Below are 22,759 nucleotides of genomic sequence, written 5' to 3' on the forward strand. Positions count from 1 at the left end.
TACAACTGAAGCATAACTTCCTCACTTATGTATTCTAATGCCCTGAAATAGAAGTCAACATTCCAAAAGTGTTTTGATACTTTTTGTACCTCAGCACTTTAAGAATGTGAATGTGGATGCCTAAATCCCTTAGTTCCTCCACAGTTTCTAATCTTTCACCATTAAAAAAAATGTCAGCTCATCTTTTATTGATGCGAAGTGGATGACCTCACACTTCACCAACATTGAACTTTTTCTGCCGTAGTTATGCTCACTCCATAGTTATTGTCACTCACTTGTTTATGTCCCTTTCAAACTTCCTCTTCCCAATGCAAAACTTACTAAGCCTTCCAAGTTCATCTGCAAATTTGGATTAACAACACTATTCTTTCGTCAAAATCATTCATTATGTATGGCAAAAAGCCAGGGCCCCAGTACACATCCCTGGGGAACACTTTGTCACAGGCAGCCAATCCAAGTATGTTCCTCGCATCCCTACACTGTCTCCTACCTCCCAACCAATTACTAACATGTGTAGCAATGCTGCCTCTAATTCTATGCATGCTTATATTTGTTAATAATCTCAACAACTTTAGGAAATGCCTTCTAGAAGGTCACATGGACAACATCCAGCGACACTCCCCTGTACACCATGCTAGTTATCTCCTCAAAAGATTTGACTACGTGATGTATGGGATAGAACCTTGGGACTCTGGCAGGGGACAGGTTTGTGCAACCAAACTTCTCAGGTATTGAAGGATGGCAAGGGTATGTTTGTGGGTAAGTGTTAGAAATATATCTCTCAAAGCTGAAGTTTTCTTTTACAAAATGGAAGGGTTTGGCATGATCTGGACATGTGGATGCGAACTTGGGTTTTTTTTTAAAAAGGTCATAAGGTCACATTTGAACTGTAAACAAGCAGGCCTCTTCCAAGAAATCACATGACCTATATGGTACTTTAGAAGGAGTTGTTTGTTTGTTTTGAACTGCAAAGGCTTTAATAAATGAAAAGCTGGGAGACAAAAAGGCCTGGAAGAGAGGAAAAAATGGAAGTTGTGAACCTGCTTGTTTCGAAGGCAGTTTTGTTGGAGAGCAAGCTGAGAAAGGAAGGCTACCTTGACTGGCTTCCTCTCTCTACCTTGCCTAAAATTGTGTGTGGCTATCAACCTGCAGCCAGAGAGCCCTCATCTGTGTGTAACCAGTCTGCATTTGGGCTTGCAAAGCTGAGACGAGTGGTGACAACTCCCAGGCATCCACCAGGACCAGAGGCCCGTCTTCACATGAGAGAAATCCAGGTCGAGACCCTGCAGACTTTATCCTTCATTTTATAATGCCCATCCTCCAAAGCCCATCTCTGCAGAGAGGCTCTATTTGTTTGTCCTTTGTTTGGCTGTGTCTGTGTGTCTGTACGTGTGCTGGGGAAATTCTTTAGGAAGAGATAGATAGTTATACTTACTAATTACAATTAATCAGTACTTGCAACTTGTTAAAAGGAGTTTTGTTTTAAAATAAATTAATCGTTCTGAGTTTTTGAAGGAAGCCTGGTCAGAGTCTCTTTTCTTCTGGGTACTAGAGGTATAGGTACACAATTGGCCATTTTGGTGAGAAAATTAAACTTTTAAATTAATGATATGACCTGCGGAGTAATGGGTCTTGATAATTCATGCACTCGTCCCATCCCGGTCGTAACAATAAGCTTGTCAATTTTCCCTCCAAAATTAAAGTTTGTATGTATAAGACAGATGTTATCCTTCATGTGGTGGAGGAGGAATCACCATGGTCACTGGAAGGACTTGCAGAGGGAACAGAGGGATGTGATTGCTCCTTTTCTTGAGAATGGGAATGATTACAGAAAGTGACATAAGTGTTTGTTTTAGTGTTTTAAAATTTGGACTCATTTTGGCCATTTCAGACATATTGGAACTTTTCAGAATTACAATAATAATGCAGAGAAATAGCTGTGTGACCTGTTGTGAAAGCAAATGATAAAAGCACAGCATTAAACTAGTTAAATGCATGATGCTAAATACAAGATCCTCACCTAAAACCACAAGAGGCAGCCCCATCCAGGTTCCTGCCAGTCTGTACACAATGAATGGAGCTACAATGCCTCCGATATCACACAGTGATGAGCACACTGAAACACCAAGGTTCCTGTGAAAATAAAATGCATCTTTACTACCACACAAAGTATTCTTTTTCCATTTCACAGGCATTAAATAATCAGCAAATCAGGTTCCACCATTATGATATAGTTCAAGAGAATGGATCCCTTGTACAAATGCACAGTATAATCAATAATCAGAACTATAATTTTATTCAGATTATTTAAAGAACTTCTGATAGCGTAGAGAATATCTATTCAGTACACACCTCATAAACGTCGGGTATAGTTCAGCATTTACAAATACCACCATTTCAAAGCTCATAGTGATCCCTAGTTTACCCAGAAAGGCTAATACTGTTGCCAACCAACCGATATCTGAAATGGAAATATAAATAAAAGTGCAATTTGCAAGACTGTATTTGCAGGAACAAAAATGAAATATTCACATTTTCAATTACAAAGTAATCATTTCTAACTAGTTACATTTGTACAGAGTTTTTCAATGAACTAATCATTGTTTTGCAAACTTGCAATTACTGTTTGGATCATCAAAACCCACAGATAATGGTCCCAGACTGGTAATGTGCACTGTGAGGTGTGCAGCAAATACAATTTGGTGCAGTCACTAATCTGAGTGATAGAAGAATCATCCTCAAATCAGCTTGGACAGACACTTGATGTAGAGCACACTCAACAGGCTTTTAATGAGTGGACAGGGTGTCAATTCTCTTAGGACACTAAAACAATTAGTTACTAAGTTCAAAAAGGGTTTGAGTTCTCCAAACAGAGGAATGTCTGAGCAATTTGAAACAGTCCAAAACTGCAGCTGCACTATGAGAACTGGTCACTGAGAATATATAGCTTGTGACCTTCCATCCTGATGTTCCATAGCAGTGTATTGCAGCATCTTATCACATTACTAGAACCAAATACATATCATGTTCACATCAATATTTCACCAGAATGATACCAGGAATGAGTGACTTCAATTATGTGGAGAAATTGGAGAAGGTAGGATTATTCTCCTTAGAGAAGATTAAAGGGAGGTTTAATAGAGGTGTTCAAAATTCTGAGGGCTTTTGATATAGTAGATAGGGAAAAATTGTTTCCACTGGCAGGAAAGTCGGTAGCGAGAGGATTTAAGATAATTAGCAATAGAACAGGGAAGAGATGAGTTTTTATTTACATAGCAAATTTTTATAATCATAAAAATGAACACGTATATGCCTAGAATATGTTCAGTGGAATGCACTGCCAGAAAGTTGGGTGGAAGCAGATTCAATAGTAACTTGTAGAAAGGAATTGGATAAATACTTGCAAAGGAAAAGTTTGGAGTGCTATGAAGAAAGGGCAGAGAAGTGGGATTAATTGGATTGCATTTACAGAGATCTGCCACAGAGATGATGGGTCCAATTACTTATGATCTATGCTGAATGATTCTATTCTATTCCCATGGCAGGCATCTAATTAGGTTCATTAGTCTGGAACTAGATTAAAATCCCAATGCAAACCATGATGCTTACTGTCAGGAATGAACGCTGCTATTATACAGGAGCCCCCTGACAGCAGACCACCAGCTGCAAAGGGAAGGCGCCGTCCAATCCGTTCAATGGTTAAAAGGATGAGGATTGCTGCCGGGATTTCTACAACTCCCGAGATGAAGAAGTCAAGGTAAATATTTCCTCCTGAAGTTCCCAAACGCATGACAAGCCCTTGGTACACCAAAGCGCCAGCAAACCTGTAATAAAGTCGCATGAGTTAGTCCAGTGGGAATGAACTTGCAGAATCAAGTTCATTCTAGTGGGCTGTGCGCCATTGTTAAGATCACCATGTCACATTACATAATTAATTTTGATATTGTAAAGCATTCAGCTTTGAGATTGCCCTTGCTACTGCACAAAGTGTGTTTGGAGGATCAGCTTGGACCTAACCCCAGTGCAATTATCCACATTTAAGCTGGAATTTGTCTACCAGATAGGAGGAAACATTTCCATCAGCAGATAGAGGACTTTCACACAAGAATTAGCCCATTTATAAGGTTACGGTGTGTATGCCTGCAATACTTACAAATAGGCAGCATTTTTATGAATGCCATATTACACTGATATAAGGGGAGGACAACATAGTGAGAAATAATTTAACAGAACATTTGCATTTTAAGCACTGTAAGTCAGAGTGAAACCCCAGTGTAAGATGGCTAGAGGTCAAATTTCAACAAGGATATACAAAACCAGAAGGTAGGCCATTTAACATCTTTTCTTCATTTGTTTACCTGAAATCACTGTATAATATTGCAGTAGGAGAACAAAATGGGAGTGGGCAATTCTTTTTTAAGCCTTTCTTAGCTGCAGGTTTACAGGGTACAATATCTTCTCAGAACAGGGGTGGAATCATCCCAGATTTTCACTAAGTGCAGTAGCGGGCAGGTAAAACGGCGTCTTACCCACTGGCCGCAATGGCGGGTTTTCACACCGTATCATTCCACACCCACCACATTATTTATGCACTCCCGGGAAACACACAGTGTCCATGGCAGGGGGGCTCTCGTTCGCCTGCTGGCCATCACCCCGCCGCTTCATCATGCCAGGCACCATATTTAAAGTTCAGCCGCAAGAACACATCTCATCAATGCTTCCAGATCACCACTCACTGTCACTATCCTCATCCCATCCATGGGACAATTCACTACTTGCACATGCCAGGCATACTTATTATCTGTCTGGCAGGTGTTCTGCTTACACTCTCTCCATCTCTATTCATGCAGGGCAAGCTGCCACACAACAAGAGGGAGAGGTCGCAGACCGGTGGCGGAATGCCCAAAATGAAGGTCCTCGCAAACTTTGAAAACAGAGCCAAGCAGCTGGCCAGCGAGGATCTGGATCCATCCTGTGCTGTTGGTGAGGTCAGCAGTGCTCTACCAAATGAGGGTCCAGCAGTGTAACATCCATCAGACAACCACTATGTGAGTGATGTGTCCTCTTTGACAGGCCACTGCCATGCACTAATTATCTCTCCTTGTTTTCGCAGGCACACCTGGGAAACAGCCGATGGAGTCCACGGCCCAGGGCCTCCAATCAAGCCCTGAAGAAACCTCTGAAGAGGAATCTGAAGGCACCCTCCCTGAAGTCACATCACAGCGCTCACCCACACCCTCCATCGGCACAGAGACACACACCGGGATCACAATCTGGTGAGCACATCGCACCGTCCAATCCACAGCAGGTGGAGGCACCTGCTTCCCAGGTGTCCAGCACTCGGAGGACTGCTGGAGGCCAGAAATTTGCTGAGCCCGAGTCAGATGACGAGCCTCTGGACTTGGTCATATCACAGTAGCTGGAGCTGCAAAGGAAAGGTAGGGAACATCAGGAAGTGATGTCCCCTGCACTCCTCAGATTGCAAGGCACAATGGAGGAATCCATCCGCCTTCAGTCTGAGGTGATAGCGCCAGCATGCCAATGCACCGAGGTTAACACTGGTAGGATGGCGGCCACCACTTCATTCCTGCACTGCTGCACAAGCTCAATTCCATCGCTGATGCCATAGTTGGCCTCCAACAGTGTGTACACAAGAGGGGCGCCAAGCAGCTCGGTCTCACTCCATCTACCCCTGCGCCTCAAGGAGTCACCCCGGGTACCCACAGGGAGGAGGATCAGCAGGTGCACACTCCGGGCCTGTCCATCCAGATGACTCCTAGAGTGCCTGGCCCATCCGATTCCCCTCTTCCTGTGACCTCAGCAGCTCCAGCTCCACAGGCTGAGGTAGGTGCCACTGCCACACAGCAAGATCCTGAAAGCAGGCCGGGGCCCTCTATGTCATAGAGCCAGAGTTATACAGCACAGAAACAGGCCCTTTGGCCCATCGTGAACATGCCAGCCATCAAACACCTCTCTATTCTAATCCCATTTTGCAGCACTTGGCCCATAGCCCTGTATGCTATGGCATTTCAAGTACTCATCTAAATACTTCTTAAATGTTGTGAGGGTTCCTGCCTCTACCACCTCCTCAGGCAATGTGTTCCACATTCCAACCACCCTCTGGGTGAAAAAAAATTTCCTCAAATTCCCTCTAAACCTCCTGCCCCTTAGCTTAAATCTATGCCCCCTGGTGCAGTCACATCCTTCCTACAGTGTAGCGACCAGAACTGCACACAGTACTCCAGCTGTGGCCTAATTAGCATTTTATACAGCTCCAACATAACCTCCCTGCTCTTATATTCTATGCCTCGGCTAATAAAGGCAAGTATCCCATATGTCTTCTTAACCACCTGTGCTGCTGCCTTCAGGGATCTATGGACATGTACACCAAGGTCCTTCTGATCCTCTGTACTTCCCAGGGTCCTACCATTCATTGTGTATTCCCTTGCCGTGTTAGTCCTCCCAAAATGCATCACCGCACACTTCTCAGGTTTAAATTCCATTTGCCACCGCTCTGCCCATTTATATCGTCCTGAAATTTAACGTTTTCCTCCTCACTATTTACGACACCACCAATTTTTGTGTCATCTGTGAACTTACTGATCATACCCCCTATATTCATGTCTAAATTATTAATATACACTTCAAACAGCATGGCTCCCAGCACCAATCCCTGCAGTACACCACTCATCACAGGCTTCCAATCGCAAAACAACCTTCGATCATCACCCTCTGCCTCCTGCCACTAAGCCAATTTTGGATCCAATTTGCCAAATTTCTGTGGATCCCATGACCTCTTCCTTCTTGGCCATTCTCCTATGTGGGACCTTGTCAAAAGCCTCACTGAAGTCCATGTAGACTACATCAACTGCACTACCCTCATCTACACAACTAGTCACCTCCTCGAAAAATTCAATCAAGTTTGTTTGACATGACCTCCCCCTGACACAGCCATGCTGACTATTCCTAATTAATCCCTGCCTCTCCAAATGGAGATTAATCCTGTCCCCCTCAGAATTTTTTCCAATAGTTTCCCTACCACTGATTTTAGGCTCACTGGCCTGTAATTACCTGGTTTATCCCTACTATCCTTCTTGAATAATGGTACCACATTTGCTGTCCTCCAGTCCTCTGACACCTCTCCTGTGGCCAGAGAGGATTTGAAAATTAGTGTCAGAGCCCCTGCAATCTCCTCCCTTGCCCTTACATAGCAACCTGGGGTACATCTCATCTGGGCCTGGGGATTTATCCACTTTTAGGCCCGCTAAAACCTCCTCCCTTTCAATGATAATTTGTTCAAGTGTATCACAGTCCCCCTCCTCAATTTCTACACCTACATCGTCCTGCTCCATAGTGAATACAGATGAAAAGTAATCATTTAAAATATCCTCTACGTTCTCTGGCTCCACGCACAGTTTGCCACTTTGGTTCCCTAATGGGCCCTACTCTTTCCCTGGTTATCTTCTTGCCCTTAATATATTTATAAAATGCCTTGGGATTTTCCTTTATCTTGCCCGCCAATGCTTTTTCATGCCCCCTCTTCGCTCTCCTAATTACTTTTTTTTTTTAAGTACCTCCCTACACTTTCTATAATTCTCTAGGGCTTCAACTGTTGCCAGCCCTCTGTATCTGCCATGAGCCTCCTTTTTTCCCTTATCTAATCCTCTATATCCCTTGACATCCAGGGTTCCCTGGATTTGTTGGTCCTACCCTTCATCTTTACGGGAACATGTTGGCCCTGAACTCTCATTATTGTCTTTTTGAATGACTTTCCTGCAAGTAGCTGCTCCCAATCCACTTTGGCCAGATCCTGTATTATCATATTGAAATCAGCCTTGCCCCAAATCAGGACCTTTATTTCCAGTCCATCTTTGTCCTTTTCCATAACTACCTTAAATCTTACATAGTTATGGTCACTATCCCCGAAATGCTCCCCCACTGATACTTGAACCACTTGCCTAGCTTCATCCCCTAAGATTAGATCCAGTTCTCTTGTAGGACTTTCTACGTGCTGGCTCAAAGAGGTCCCCTGGATGCACTCTAAGCCTTTCACACTAAGACTATCCCAGTTAATATTGGGGAAGTTGAAATCCCCTACTATTATTACCCTATTATTTTACACTTCTCTGAGATTTGCCTACTTTTCTGCTCCTCTATTTCCCCCCGACTGTTTGGAGGCCTACAGTGCACTCCCAGCAAAGTGATTTCCCCTTTTTTGTTTTTAAGTTCTACCCATATGGCCTCATTTAAGGAACCTTCTAAGACACAAACCCTCCTTACTACAGTAATTGACCTCCTTGGTCAATAGTGCAATGCCACCTCCACTTTTACACACTGAACCCCTCCCCACCGTCATGCCCGAAGATGTTACACCCTGGAATATTGAGCTGCCAGTCCTGCCCTTCCCTCAACCATGTCTCTGTGATAGCAACAATATCATATTCCCATTTTCTCAATTCACCTACCTTACCCGTAAGACTCCTTGCATTAGAATAGATGCAATCCAGCCTTGTACTATTTTCTTGTGCCTTAACAGGTCTATATTTGCTCTGCCTTCCAGACTTACGTAGCTTCTCTTCTATATTTGGCTGTGCATCACCCCCTACTGTACGCCCACTCTGTATCCCATCCCCTGTCTCAGCTCTCAGAGACGCCCGCCAAGTTCATCACAGACAGGGCGTTGCAGTCAGCAGGCTGCCTCCACCTTCACCGTGAATGCCTGGAGAGCACCAAGGTGTAGCGGCAGAGTTAGGAAAGTTAAGATGATGTAGTTGCATAGCCTGGGCATGGGTGTTAATCACTTGTACATAATGTTCACTATTGTCAATAAACTCCCAAAAATGTCTCCCTGCCTATGGCTCTTTGTTTTGATGAGTGTTCATGTCACTCAGATGTGAAACTTTTCTGCACAAGATAAAGGCAGGTGTCTCTTCCCTGTGCAGCCTTCAGACCAAAGTGATGGTCCGGCCTCATATTCCCTGGAGACATTACTGAAGCCTGCACCTCGGTGGCGTTTGTCATTGCTGTCAGAATGTAGTGGGCAGGCATCACAGAGTTCCATCACACACTCTGTGTGCTCTCAGCACCTTTAAGGTGGGGCTGGCCCCCATCTCTTCAGCATCTGTGACCAGTGATGCTGTGCTCCTGAAGGGCTCAGGTGCTGAAGGCGGACAAAGGATCAGATGCTTCTCAAGTTTCATGGCTGCGTCGTCATGATATGACCCTGATCACAGAGCGCAAGCGAGCTGCTCTCAGCCAGACAGGAGTCAGACATTCTCAGAGGTTGTGTGAAGAACAATGGAGTGTCCTGACTGCATGTTGCCATCATCATCCTCCTGTAATCGAGAAACTGCATCTCCATGACAGGAGCATTCTCACAGAGGGTATTCACGTTGCCGTAAGCCAGACTGGCATCAAATGTTCACAGGTGCGATGTGAGGAACTATGGGGTCACCTCACTGCATGTCGTCATCATCCTCCACAAATCTAGCAGCTATGAGGGCCACCCGAGCACGCCTGACTCGTCTAGCCAGTGCGAGGACCTCATCCTCGTCGTTGCCGTCTCCGATGACCCCCTCACCCTCATCCCCATTGGTGTCTTCCTCATTGGAAGAGACGTGCAGCTCCTCCATCTCCTCCTCAGCCAACTCGTCTCCCAGTTGGAGCGCTAGGTTGTAAAGGGTATCGGAACCTTATCTACAGCATCCCGATGGTCTGCTTCACCAAGTTGTGAGCTGCAGCACGAGCTTCATTATACCGTCGCTCTGCTGCAGTCTGAGGCTGCCGCAGGGGTGTCATCAGCCACGGCCTCTGCACCCTTGTACCCGAGGAGACAACCCTGCAGCTTCTGTGGACCTTGGAAGACCCAGGGATCTGTGACCAGCTGAGGATGTTGGCATCGTGCACACTCCCTGGATACCGTGCACAGACCTGCAGGATATGTTTCTGGTGGTCTCACACCAGCTGCACATTCAGTGAATGGAACCCCTTGCGATTGATGTAAACCACCATGTGTTGCGACGGAGACCTGAGTACCACCTGAGTGCAGTCAATCGCACTCTGCGCCTGTGGGAAACCCGAGATCTGGGCGAACCCAATCACGCTTGCATCTTGGCTGTCCTGGTCCCAGGCAAAACGCACAAAGTCGTGTGCCCTCTCAAAGATGGCATCTTCATAGATAAATTTGTGAGTGGAGGTTTGTGATATCCCACAGAGGTCACTTGTAGAGCCCTGAAAGAAGCCACTGGCGTAGAAGTTGAGCATCGCGATCACTTTCACGGATACTGTAATCTGCAGGAATGAAAGGCTAAGTCTATAGACCCTGGGTGTTGCTAGGCACCAGCCTGCGAGGGCTTGCTCTGGCTCTTGGGTGGAGTGTGCGGGAGCCCCAGCCACCCCTTCTTCCCGAGGTTGCTGCTCCTGCCTCTGTGCAGCCAGGAGCCTCAGTCGTTCTCTCCTCTGTTATCTTCAGTCTCTGTAGGCCGTCAGGCATACAGCTAGTTCACCAGACTCCATGATCCTGATGTGCTCCTCCTGGAGAATGAAAGAGAGAGAGACACATGTCTAGCATGGGTGTACTAAGAACCTGTCCTGGTTAAGCGTGAAGGCCTCTTAATGCATCCTGGAGAGCGCTGGCCACCACTTGGATGGCCAGAGATTAGTGCGTTGCATGGCTGCCCTGTTAGCTTGAACCATGGGGGAGAATGGTCCAAACTGGGATGCTGACATTGTAAGGGGCTGTGAGCGCCCCCAGCAGTGACTGCTCCATGGCCAGCTTTACGGAGGAGGTTGTACAATGTGTGCAGTCGTCCAACAGTGCTTCAATCCACTAAAATGTTCATGAATTTGCAGTCTGTGCCGGGATTGGGAGGGGTGGGGGGGGGGCGGGAGGTGGGGCCAGAGGGAGATCTGTGGTACTTGGTGACACTTTGATGCCTCTGCGTTGCTTGAATGGGCAGATAAGTTAGAAGCCCGACTCCATGTATGACAATGTGGCTGAACCTGAATTGTCTTACCTGGAGAGGGCTGGTCACTTTATACAAAGTGCCCCTGAAGCGTGACCACTTCCCTCGCTCACCTTACCCCCATCCCGAATGCTTGTGCGCTATATTCAATGGCAGGATTGCCCTTGCCACCCCCGCCACCAGTCGCCTCAATGGCAGGGCTGCCCTTAACCCGACCCCTGACTCTCCTGAAGCTTGAAGTCCAACGGGCGACCCTGACGAGCGCTGCTGTGTACTCTCAGTGCCGGCCACCAATTGCACATCTCTGTTGTGAAATATGTCAGCGGGAAAGCATGCCGACGTGGGTGGACAATCCAGCAGGGGGTGGTGTGGGGTGTTGATGACTCTGGCGGGCTGGCCTGATAGTGATATGCTGATGTATTACGATGAGGTTCCCAACGTTCAATGGCAAGAAATGCAGCCTGACATCGGTGGGCTGAGTGGACGATCGCGAACTGCTTTCCCGCCGTTGTAAAACTGATCGCGCCATATTGCCTGCTCACGCCACTGAAGATGTCCAATGCCCCAGATCTAACAAATAAGGCTGACTAAGAGAGGTCTAGCAATTCCTTCACATTGATATCTTAAAGATGGACTCCAAAGCAGACTCCAACATGATCTGCGAAGTAGCCACAGTTTTGGTAAGAAGTGTCTTTAAGTATGAGCACAAGAGAAGGCAGAAAAATCCCACCTGGCTCATCTCGCCTGAGTCATTCAGACATCGTGTATACAGTCTACATTACACCATCCATTCACCTCCCCACTAATGCAATCTCTGAAAAAAGACAACCCTCCCCACCCTACACCCCACAATGTACTGCTACCTCTGAACTCCCTTCTATATGGAGATATTCTTGAGTCTCAGGAAAACACCCAGTTCCCTTTTGAAGGGCTGCAGTGAAACCAAACTTGTCTCAGGTTCATGCGAGGTCAGTGAAAGGGCATATCTTCAGGCAGCTAACTTCAATTTGTTTTTGTACTTGACATCAACGCCTACTAGTTCATTCATCCCAATCTAGTTCAAGTCATCTACTGCCTAAAAAGAATCCATTCCCTTAATCAGTTTTAAAAAAACCCTATCACATCACCTTGAACTCTTTCAGTGCAACAAAAAACCTCAATTAAGTGAAAGAAAGTTTTGCATTTTTATAGCATTTTTCATGACCTTAGGATGTCCCAAACCACTTTACAGCCAATTAAAGACTTTCAAAATGTACTCACTGATGTAATGTAGGAAATGTAGTCTATTTAAGCACAGCATGCTCTCACAAACAACAATGTGTTCAATGACCAGATAGTGTTGCTTGAGGCTCAGGACACTGGGATTACTGTGAACCCTTGAGCCAGCCCAGATTATTAAAGGCCCAAAGACTGGATATTAAGTTTGTTGAAGCCTATCCTCATGGTCTTCCTCTAGAGCATCGATCTGCTCCAATGTGTGATCGGGCAAAACCAGAGACAGGGTGGAATTTAATCCTGGCCGAGGGAACAAGAAAGATGGACAGGGCCATGAAGCAGTGCAGAAGCACAGTGTCAAGCCCCCAACATCGGGATGTAAGCATCAAATTATTTCAGCAGAGGGAAGGAAGCAGGCTGGCAATACCAGTAGTGCATGGCAGAAAGCTAATTGTAATGTAATACCACATTAATCCACAACTTTTAGCAATTAAACGCTACCTGAACAATTAAATTGGTGGCACGCAGGATTCACGGGCCTTCACTTTCCCGGCCGGTTAAAGCTGGTAGTGAGCAGGTGAGTCAGTCCCCGGAGTGGGTGGTGAGTGAGTTGGAGCTCATATCATCACTCAGAGATTTTTTTGAAGGAGAGGAGAGGAGACTGAGAAGCAAAGGGAAAGTCAAATGCAATTGAGAAGAGGTCGAGGGTCACTAAGGGAAGGTTGAGGGTCACTGAGGGGAGGTCAAATGCAATTGAGAGGAGTATTTCAACATGCACCTCAAAGTGTGTTGAGGATTATAGTTGTGTGCTGCATGCTGCACAGCCTTGCACAGAGGAAGGGGGAGGCCTTGCCATCAATAGACACAGAGGAACAACACTCATGTGGTGAAGGCCAGGTCTCCATTGGGGAAATTAGAGGTGGAAACAAGAAGAATAGGATTGAAGGCTTTAAGAATAGATAGAGATGGGTATTTTGTAAGGACAACATTTCAAAGCTGTATTTAAACATCGTAGATCAAGACATAATCTCAATGATCTGTCCTTCTTTATGACATGTGATTGAACTGCACCAATCTGTGTGCTCTTATACTCTTATAATTATTCCATCATTCGCCATTTTGTCAATTTCGACCTTCAATGTTTTGTATGTGGATGCTGCACTTAGTGGTGGATCAATCAATGGACTTGCATCCTCATGCAAGTGTAATGCCACAGCTCCCTTGAAACTGCCAATTTTGTTGAAACATTTTGCATATTTCGATGTTAGGTCATGAACTGAGGTGATAAGAGTAGTTTCTGAAGTTGATCAGCTTTGTGATGTCTGACGGATTCCATGGATTGTTACTAGTGTCAGGTCATGACATGCAGATAGACTTGCAATCGCTGGGCTGTCAGTTTCTACAACGTAGAACATCTGAGATTCCCATGGGGATTGATAGTACTTGTACACCAGGACTATGGATCCTACACCTGGAATTAGTGAACCATTGAACACAAAGTTTCACAACAGTAGGTTCCGCCATGGCCTTCTACATCTGTGGGTACATGTCTTTTAGAATTTGCAGAGATAATATGTTGGCACTTGCCCATGTCAATCTTTGCCAATATCAAATAGTTACCAACTTTCTTAGGGCATATTATTTTGATCTTGGCAAAGACTTTAGACGGTGTGATGTTTTCTGTAAGATTGATTGTGTTAAATATGTGCTCACTGGTCTTCCTCTCATCATGCACATCATTGTCACTTTCTGGCTTGTCAATCACCTTATGTATATGTTTCTGATGGGATATCAGATGGTCATTCTTATTGTTTGAAAGCACCAGTTGAATACAGTTTGTTTGGATCAATACACAGCTCTTTGTAGTTGCTAGAGCCTTTGCTCTATTGCACTGCTGCTGCCAATGGCCCTTTCTGCCATGTGCCTTGCAAAATTGATAAAAAGCTGAGCATTTTCTTGGCCCATGCAGAAGGCCACACCTTCCACATGTCCATATTAGGTTTAGGTGTTCTAGAGAGTGCATCAACATTTGGGGTTGTACTTAAGACCTATAAGCTTCGTCGACCTGCGAGGATTGCTTCATACTTATGTCCATCCTCGAGTAGCTCTTCGATGCTTTATGTTTTGGGTTTATCTAGCAGATCTTTCTAGAACGTTTCCATGGGAGTGGACATGATCATCAACTCAGCAATTCCGTCTGTTAGTTCTGCATTTGAAAAATCACAGTACATACCCTTTTCTCTGCATCTGCTGACAAAGTGGTCTATGGATTCTGTAGGCTGGTGTTGAAACGTTATGAACTCTAGTCGATGAATATTGGAAGTTTAACCTCATTCTGAACTGGTCTTCCAATGTAGCCCATAACTTTTGGGGATCCTTTAATTCTTCTTCTGTTAATCCTGACATGTTCAGCCTGTATACACCTTCAATCCCAATTGCTAAGCAAATTTTTATGGCTTCCTTGTCTGGTTCAGACACACCTGAATCAAGAAACCATAGCTCTGTACGCTGTTTAAACATTTTGAATTCAATTGCATCCCAATTCAAACTGGAGAATTTTTGCAGACATTGATAATATCCCTTTGACTTTCCTTCATCTGTAGTACCTGGGATGAGTTTGGCTTTAGCCGCTTTTGTGTACTTTTCTGAAGCTGAGCCCATGAGGACAAGTTGTGGTGGGAATGCACCATGAAGTAATGGCGTCTTTGGTTTTTATTCAATTTACTGTTCAGAAACTTCTGAAGCCACCTATTATAATCGCAACCTTCTCTGGCCCAATTTTTACGACCGCTTTTGTTTGGTTTTTTTTGTTCGACTCTCCCTTGTTCCTATTGTTCCAGCCCACACCCCGGTCACGCACCTTTCCTGACTGAGCTAACTTTGTTTCTCTTTCCACAGATGCTGCCAGGCCTGCTGAGTTTACCCAGCATTTTCTGTTTTTACTTGAGCTAACCCAGTGCTGGCTTTCGCGATGCGCTGTCCCACTCGTAGAACTGGCAGGCTATACGCTGCAATCTCACCACGAGGGATCCATCTGCTTACCAGCTCTTTATTTGAGCACTAGCTCAATGCTGTGTCTTTAAAGCTTTTTCTCGCAACCATTCTGCGACATTTCAGTGCTCTCTGACGCTGCAACTTAGTGGTGGCCTAACCAAAACATCAAGAATCTTCTCATGACATGCAACACATATAAGGCTGTTCACCATATCATACCTGTTCTTAATCCTGCTGCCACCTGTCTCACCCCCACTGATCACCATGTCGTGTTATTATAACCTTATAATACCTTGGGCTTATTTATTGTACAAGACACAAGGCACGAATTGCTCGTAAGGGATTGGGTAAACACATTGTGGGTTCATTTATTAAAACTAGACACATGAGAACAGTTATACATAGGTATAAAGCTTCAAAGGCATCAGAGATATGTGTACTCTGTTCAAAGCAAAAATAAAACCAGTTCCAGATCACGTAACACATTTCCCTTTGAGTGATGTCATGCTGATATCCCATAAAGACATATTACAACACAAGTTATATGATCAGGGCTGAATACTGCTAGAAACATAAAATCTTACAGCACAAAGGAGGCCTTTCAGTCTATCGTGCCTATGCTAAATCTCTGAAAGAGCTACCATATGGTCCCAGCTCCCTGCTTTTTGCCCATAGCCCTGTAAGATTTTCCTATTTAACTAGATTTATCCCATTTGTAAGTTACTTTCAGGCAGTACATTCCAGATCATCCTAACTCACTGAGCAAAGAAATTCCTCATTTCCACCCTCCCACCACCACCCCCCAACCCCCTCACCACCCCACACCCACCCAACTCCCCCCCACCTACCCATCCACTCCCCCCTGCCCCTCACCTACCCACCCACTCCCCCCCGCCCCACACCCAACCCCCAAGCCCCACACCCAACCCCCAAGCCCCTGGCTTTTTTGTCAATTGTTTTAAATCTGTCCTCCAGTTACTGACAGATCTGACAGTGAAAACAATTTGTCCCTATCTTCTGTAACAAAACTCCTTGTTATTTTTTTAAAATATTGCTTTGATATCTTAGCATTTCATTCATTAGCTTTGGTGGTTACAAAGAAATTTGAGGAATGTGGAGGAGTTAACACCTTAAATAGGTTGTGAAGCTTCAATGATGAGCATACTGTACTTAGACACAAAGGGAACAGGTTTAATAAGCACATTTTTTTCTCTCTCATTCAGTGCTCTCATGTCTTTATTATTGGTCCTTTATCCTTTTTTCTAATTAATGTGCATCTGAATTTTTTTAAATGGAGCAGATTATTTTTCCCAGTGAGCCTCCTAAGATTAAATATTTACAGAAATAAAATCTTACCAGTTAAACATCAAAATAAGGGTGTACTTCCTTATCTGAGGTGTCCGTAATAGATCTACAAAGGAAGGACGGTCCAAGTTCTCACTGCTTTCTTCAATTATCTAGAGGAATAAAAAATGTCATGCCACAATTTACAAATGTCCCATTATATAAAGCACCAACCAATATAAAACAATGTGCCTGGTGTTCAGCTGGCTGTTGCCAGTCTGCAACACTGACCATCAGTTATAACCCAAGAGGACAATGTGTTACTGGCTGGTCAACATAGCTCATATTCTAAAAAGAGTTGAAGTTATCCCTAGGGAGAATCAAACAAACATTATCTTTCTTTTAACTTTAATGTTTACAAATAAATTTGTCTGCCAGGTGTTCAGAACACATTGTATTGCACTCTTGAAGAAACCTAGATTCCAACATCCTACCTAACAAGAATGTGATCACAGCATATTGAGGAGATTTACAGGGATATTTCCAGGAATGGAGAATTTTAGTCATGAAGAAGGATTGGTTAGGTTGGAGTTGTTTTCTTTGGAACAGAAGAGAATGAGTGGAGATTTAATTGGGGTGTATAAAATTATGAGGGGTCTAGGTAGATTGGATAGGAAGGACATCTCTCCCTTAGCAGAGAGGTCAATAACCAGGAGCTGTAGATTTAAAGTAATTGGTAGAAGGCTTAGAGGGGCGTTGAGGAAAAATGTTTTAACCTAGAGGGCATTGGGGGTCTGGAATTCATCGCCTGAAAGGGTGATAGAGGCAGAATCACATTGAAGTGACATATCCTATAAGGCAATGGACCAAGGGCTGGAAAGTGGGATTGGGCTCAATATTCAGCCAGGACAAACAATGGGCCAAATGGCCTCCTTCTGTGCCATAAATTTTCTATGTTTACCTGATGGCTAATAATATTTCTCTATAATGATCTACAGCTGCAGTAGTTTCTCATTCCAATTATCTATGGAATTTTCAATCATAAAATAAATACTCCTTTAAAAAAACAGAAGCAATGTAATAAATTGGACAACTACATTCCATACAAAATTAAAGCTTTCAAGATAACACTTTTTTTACACCATGAAACAACTGATCAAATAAAACAAAGAAAATCAGAAATGAGCTCATTTACCAAGCAGATAGAGATATGGGCATTCATAGCCTCTAAGTCGAGGAGTCATTCTTAGCCAGGATATGGTGGGTGTCAACACTGTGGTCTTTATATTGGTAACAATCCGCTCATACATTTTGTCGTGAGTTAGGCTGTTCACTAGGCATCTCATGGGGAGCTTCTGTTACCTGCTGTGTAACTGATAAAGGCTCAAACTTTCCCTTGTCAATTGTCTAATTATCAATGAGTGATTTTTGAGTTCACTTTTTGAGACCAAGGGGCAAAATGGGTTTTATTGAGGTTGAGATATCTCAACAATAAGATGCCTGGTGGAGGATGTTCCAAACTATGTGAAACATTTTGTAACATGCGCTGTAACCTAGATGCCGAGCCAGGCAAGTGCACAGGTCTTCAGGACACTGCTGATTAAACAGTAACACTGGCAGGTCAATTACAAAATTTGCAGGCTGGGACACTTCCTATTTGGCTCCAAGCCAAAGTCCTAACAGGAAGGATGGTGCTGGCTGGACATAGACTGGAAAGCCTACCAGTTCCTCAGTAAGCAGATTTAAATTCCACCAACATCTCAATGCACCATTGGGAATCTTTAAGGATTGGCTCTTGCCAACTCACATCTAAGCTCTCTGAACTGATAGAAATGGGGCATCCCTATGGAAAGGAGTGTGTGGATTCTATATCTGACATTCTCCACCCAATGGATTTTCCATTTGCTGGGTGGAGATAGGTTTCCACGCACATCAAACACCCATAGAACCATAGGAAAGAGATGGCACAGGAATAGGCCATCCGGCTCATTGTGTCTGTGTTAGCTGAAAAAAAACTAGCTGCCCATTCTAATCCCACCTTCCAGCATCTGGTCCATGGCTTTGTAGGTTGCAGCACTTCAGGTGGCAACCCAGGTGCTGAAATGAGTTGTGGGTTTTTGCCTCAACCACCAAGCTGGGCAATGAATTCCAGACACCTACCACCCTCTAGGTGAAAACATTTTTCCTAATATCCCCTCTAATCCCTCGACCAATCACCTTAAATCCATGCCCAGCTAATCAAAACAAATCCTTTGAAAAGAATAGTATGTTCTTGACCAGCTGTGGCAAAATATTCAGGTTAATTACCTCAAATTTTTTTGAAAAAGATTTCCCATTCCCTTTGGCCATTTTCTGTATAACATCCATGGCTTCTGTGTTCTTCTTCTGAGACAGCATCCACCTGGGAGACTCTGGGATCAACCTGTAAATGGAACACATTCAGGTTATTGCTAAGTCTGAAGTGCTTTGGCTACTGATGCAGATAATGGTCATCTTTACAGGCATTACCAATAGTAGGTCAGGAAGAGGAAGCTTGGAATGGTAGTCGCCAGTTGCAGATTTCTCCAGCCTGGTATAAAATAAGCAACAGCTGAAAGTAGCATCATCCCAATACTGTAGCACACTTGGTATAAAATTCCCACTGTCCTTCTGTACTCTGGTCCAACAAGTTCTGTAACTGAAACAAATACATAACGTAATAAATCAACGATTTGTCAGTACTTTGCACTACAAGAGAACGCGCCATCAATGGCACAATACTCTATTAACCACACCGGAGGGCCAACCTAAACAAGGTACTGCAAAATAAAAGCTCCACTGGGTCAGGGACCTAGATCAAGCCTGCTCTCATTTCGAATGATTTTACAACTATAGGTGTAGCTTTTTGGAGTTCTGTTCTTAGTGAAGAGCTGCATAGGAAGGAACATAGGCCCAAAAACACCACCTCTCAATATTATCCACAAGATCACACCTGGAACATCTGAAGATTTCTGTGACACTATTTAACGTGCCCTAACAAACAAGTTTGACCCAAGAGTCCATTACAGGCACTCTACAGCTCTCCCTAAGGCACACTTGTCTTCGGATGTTTGGCAAGAGGGAATTTGTCTCTGGACTCAGCAGGAGATCCTTTCATGTTGCCAATTGCCATTACATTTCCAGAATGTTAGGTTAATATGAATGTGATTTTATCATTATTTTTAAAAACCTGATGCGACATGTCTACAGCTAAACAAATCCTACTAGCGTTACAATTTATTAAATGATAATATAAGTGTGACAACTCACTAAAGAGGATTTTGCATTATTAGTTAACATTGAAATATATTAGTAAGAGAAGCATTTGATACCAACAAGTACCACCACACAAGGAACATTTATTGGCTAAAGATAATAGTTTTTGCTAATTACAAATACTTAACAGTGCATTAATGCATAAAATATGAACGTTCACTATGGTATATTTCATATCTTAGAAATGATCAAAACATAATGTTAGTTTATGAAACTGGCAGATTATATACTAGAACGAAGCATAGCACTGCAATAGCTGTTATTGCAATAAATATTAGTGTCACTACAGAGCACCTAAAACATGTTATAACATGTAGGTAAGGGTATAATTCTTACTGAAGATGTACGCGCATAACCAACTTCCTTTGCTGAATAAGCCTTGTAAAGTTCGGAAAATCAGAAACCAAGTGTAGTTTGGTAAGAATGATACAACAAGTCCCAGCACTGATGTCACAAATGTTGCAAACAAGAAGCTCGATTTTCTGCCAAACCTAGAAAGAAAATAATTTTAGGATTAAATAGCAAGAAAAATATTACCATTATGTTCCAAACCTTTGATTGGTAGATGACATTATACATACATGTCCGCTGTATAGCCCATGATTATTGTTCCAAGCATAAATCCCAGGTTTAGACAAGCTTGAGTCAGATCCAGTTTCCAGGCATCAGCACACACCAGTTCAAACTGTGGAGTCAGACAAAAAATGGTATTCTTGAGTCATTTCAAGTTTGAGAGATATTGAGAGACACAGACTGCTCATTGCATCTTATATTCATCAACTCAGAATTTTATAGTACAGAAGGCTGCCATTCAGTTCATCCTGATTGTGCCTGTCCTTTGGTAGGTTAGCCTGTAAACCCCTCTCTTCAAATATTCATCCAATTTCTTTTTAAAAATTACTATTGAATGTGCTGCCATCACCCTTTAAGGCAGTGCATTCCAGATCAGAACAATTTGCTACATTAAAAATTGTTTCCTCCTGTCACTTCTGGTTCTTTTACCAGCCTGAAATATGGATCTTCTAGGTACCAACCTTCTGTCACTGAGAACAGTTTTTCTCCACCTACTCTGTCAAAACCATTCATGATTTTCAACACTTCTATTAAATTTCTTTTAAACATTCTCTGCTCTAAAGAGAGGAACCCCAGATTCTCCAAACTCTCCATATAGTTGAAGTCCCTCATCCCTGACACCATTCTCTTCTTCACTCACTCCTCTGCCTTGGTGACCTACCTAAAGAGTTGCTGCCCAGAATGAGAAAATTACCCAGTATCGACAGGGGTGGTTTTTCTAAATGGGAGCCAGAGTTTCTGTAGGGACAGCCGAAAGTCAAGGTTGCCAACTGTGCTGTACAATTTTATTGTGCGCAGATAATCCCATCCTGTAGTCAACTTGATTGACAGACTTTGCCTCCAGTTTGGTGGGGAACAGTCCAGGAGAGGCTGCATTTTAATCTCTATAATTTTTAGTCATCAAGGGAGTTCTAGTTTAGGATGCCCTTCCCTTCCCCTTAAAGGAATATGTTCATTCTCTACCCAAACCGTCTCCTCTTTGAAGGTCTCCTGTTGTTTAATTATTGTTTAGCTGGCCAATTTTCGATTCTAATCCATCTGGGCCTGGTACCTTTTCAACACATTGAAATCTCCAGTTAAGTATTCCTTGTTTGATTTTCTTGTCCTTTTCGGTAACAATTCTAACTGTGATTATGATCACTGTTTCCCAAATGCGCCCCATCTGAATCATGCTCCACTTGCCCCATTTCATTCCCCAAAACTCAATCCACCTGTTTCCTTTCTCCTTGGGCTGGAAACACGTTGATCAAGAAGGTTCTCCTGCATACATTTCAGGAATGCCTCCCCCTTTTTTGCTTATCCTAATCCTATATTGAGATAATTGAATTCCCCTCATTATCACTTTTCTATTATTCTTGCATCTTTTCTGTAACTTACTGTATATTTTCCCCTTTATCTCTTTCTCACTATTTGGTGACCTAGAGTAAACACCCAGCAGCATAATAAACCCATCTGTTATTTCTCAATTCTAACCAAATAGATTCTGTTTTTGCTTCAGCTCACCTACTCTCATATAACCACACCATTTTCATTTACATACATGCATCCAAAACATCATCTCCTGCCTTGGACTTTCCCCCTATCTAATCCCTATTTCTGAGCTATTCTTTAGTGTTTATTGTCTCTCCCAGTCCTCTGTGTACCTTGTTTCTTCTACCTAATGTTTCAGCCTGGCATCCAAACACCTGTTAAATTAGTTTAAGACCACCTCATTAACCTCCCCAAATCTTGAACAGCTTGCTCCTGCCCCAAACTAGCCCCAAATTCCCCAGCAACCTGACATGCACCCTCCTGCACCCTATAGGTAGATTCAAAATGCAAAGATAGGCACAGTAAAAGGTCATTCTGCACCTTTGGAGGGTTGAACCATGAAATACAGTTAAGCACAAAGTGAAATCATAGCATATTCATCATTGTACAAAATGTAGCACTCTCACTATGTGTAAGTACAAGACAATACGAGTCAACTCCCATAAAATTAAGATATTTACTGGAGTCACTGACATCCCTAGCCCAAAAAGGCAACTGTACCAGAATTAAATTCATAACAAGGTTATAAGGGAAACTGCTGAAAGCCATGATCATGATTCAATATCAGGAAGTGCTTTTTCACACAGTGATTAAGGCCTGCAGTAACCTCAGGTAGGGTAGTGGAGGTACAAATCTTACAATCATGAAAGGTGGTGTGATGAGGAGATTGCAGGTTTCTCGCAGGGTGAATAGAAAGACCTTCCTCATCTGGACTTAACGTTATCATCTAGTTCTCACTCTTACAGCTGGGCTGCTGGCATATGGAATACATCAAAGGGTGTTTCTGGATGTGAGAGATGTTCCATCAGCTTCCTTCATTCCTGAGTATAACTGAATAACTCTGCAGGCAGTGTCATCCAAATAACTGTCTAGGACCCAGTAATCCCATTGGTAGACAATCTGTG

At 43.5% G+C, this 22,759-nt stretch overlaps 1 protein-coding gene across 1 annotated transcript in view; it reads right to left on the reverse strand.

Moving 5' to 3' along the window:
• Positions 1–22,759, reverse strand: part of LOC144689559 (solute carrier family 22 member 2-like) — a 40,863-nt gene that overhangs the window by 16,380 nt on the left and 1,724 nt on the right. The window contains exons 2-9 of the mRNA XM_078556735.1: positions 20,333–20,436; positions 20,088–20,242; positions 18,966–19,134; positions 18,765–18,879; positions 16,530–16,630; positions 3,610–3,824; positions 2,353–2,461; positions 2,021–2,133 (exon numbers count right to left, since the gene is read on the reverse strand). Coding sequence (XP_078412861.1) covers positions 2,021–2,133; positions 2,353–2,461; positions 3,610–3,824; positions 16,530–16,630; positions 18,765–18,879; positions 18,966–19,134; positions 20,088–20,242; positions 20,333–20,436 — 1,081 coding nt within the window. The remainder of the gene's footprint in view (positions 1–2,020; positions 2,134–2,352; positions 2,462–3,609; positions 3,825–16,529; positions 16,631–18,764; positions 18,880–18,965; positions 19,135–20,087; positions 20,243–20,332; positions 20,437–22,759) is intronic.

This window comes from Cetorhinus maximus, chromosome 14, assembly GCF_964194155.1.
Source record: "Cetorhinus maximus chromosome 14, sCetMax3.hap1.1, whole genome shotgun sequence".
NCBI lineage: Eukaryota > Metazoa > Chordata > Chondrichthyes > Lamniformes > Cetorhinidae > Cetorhinus > Cetorhinus maximus.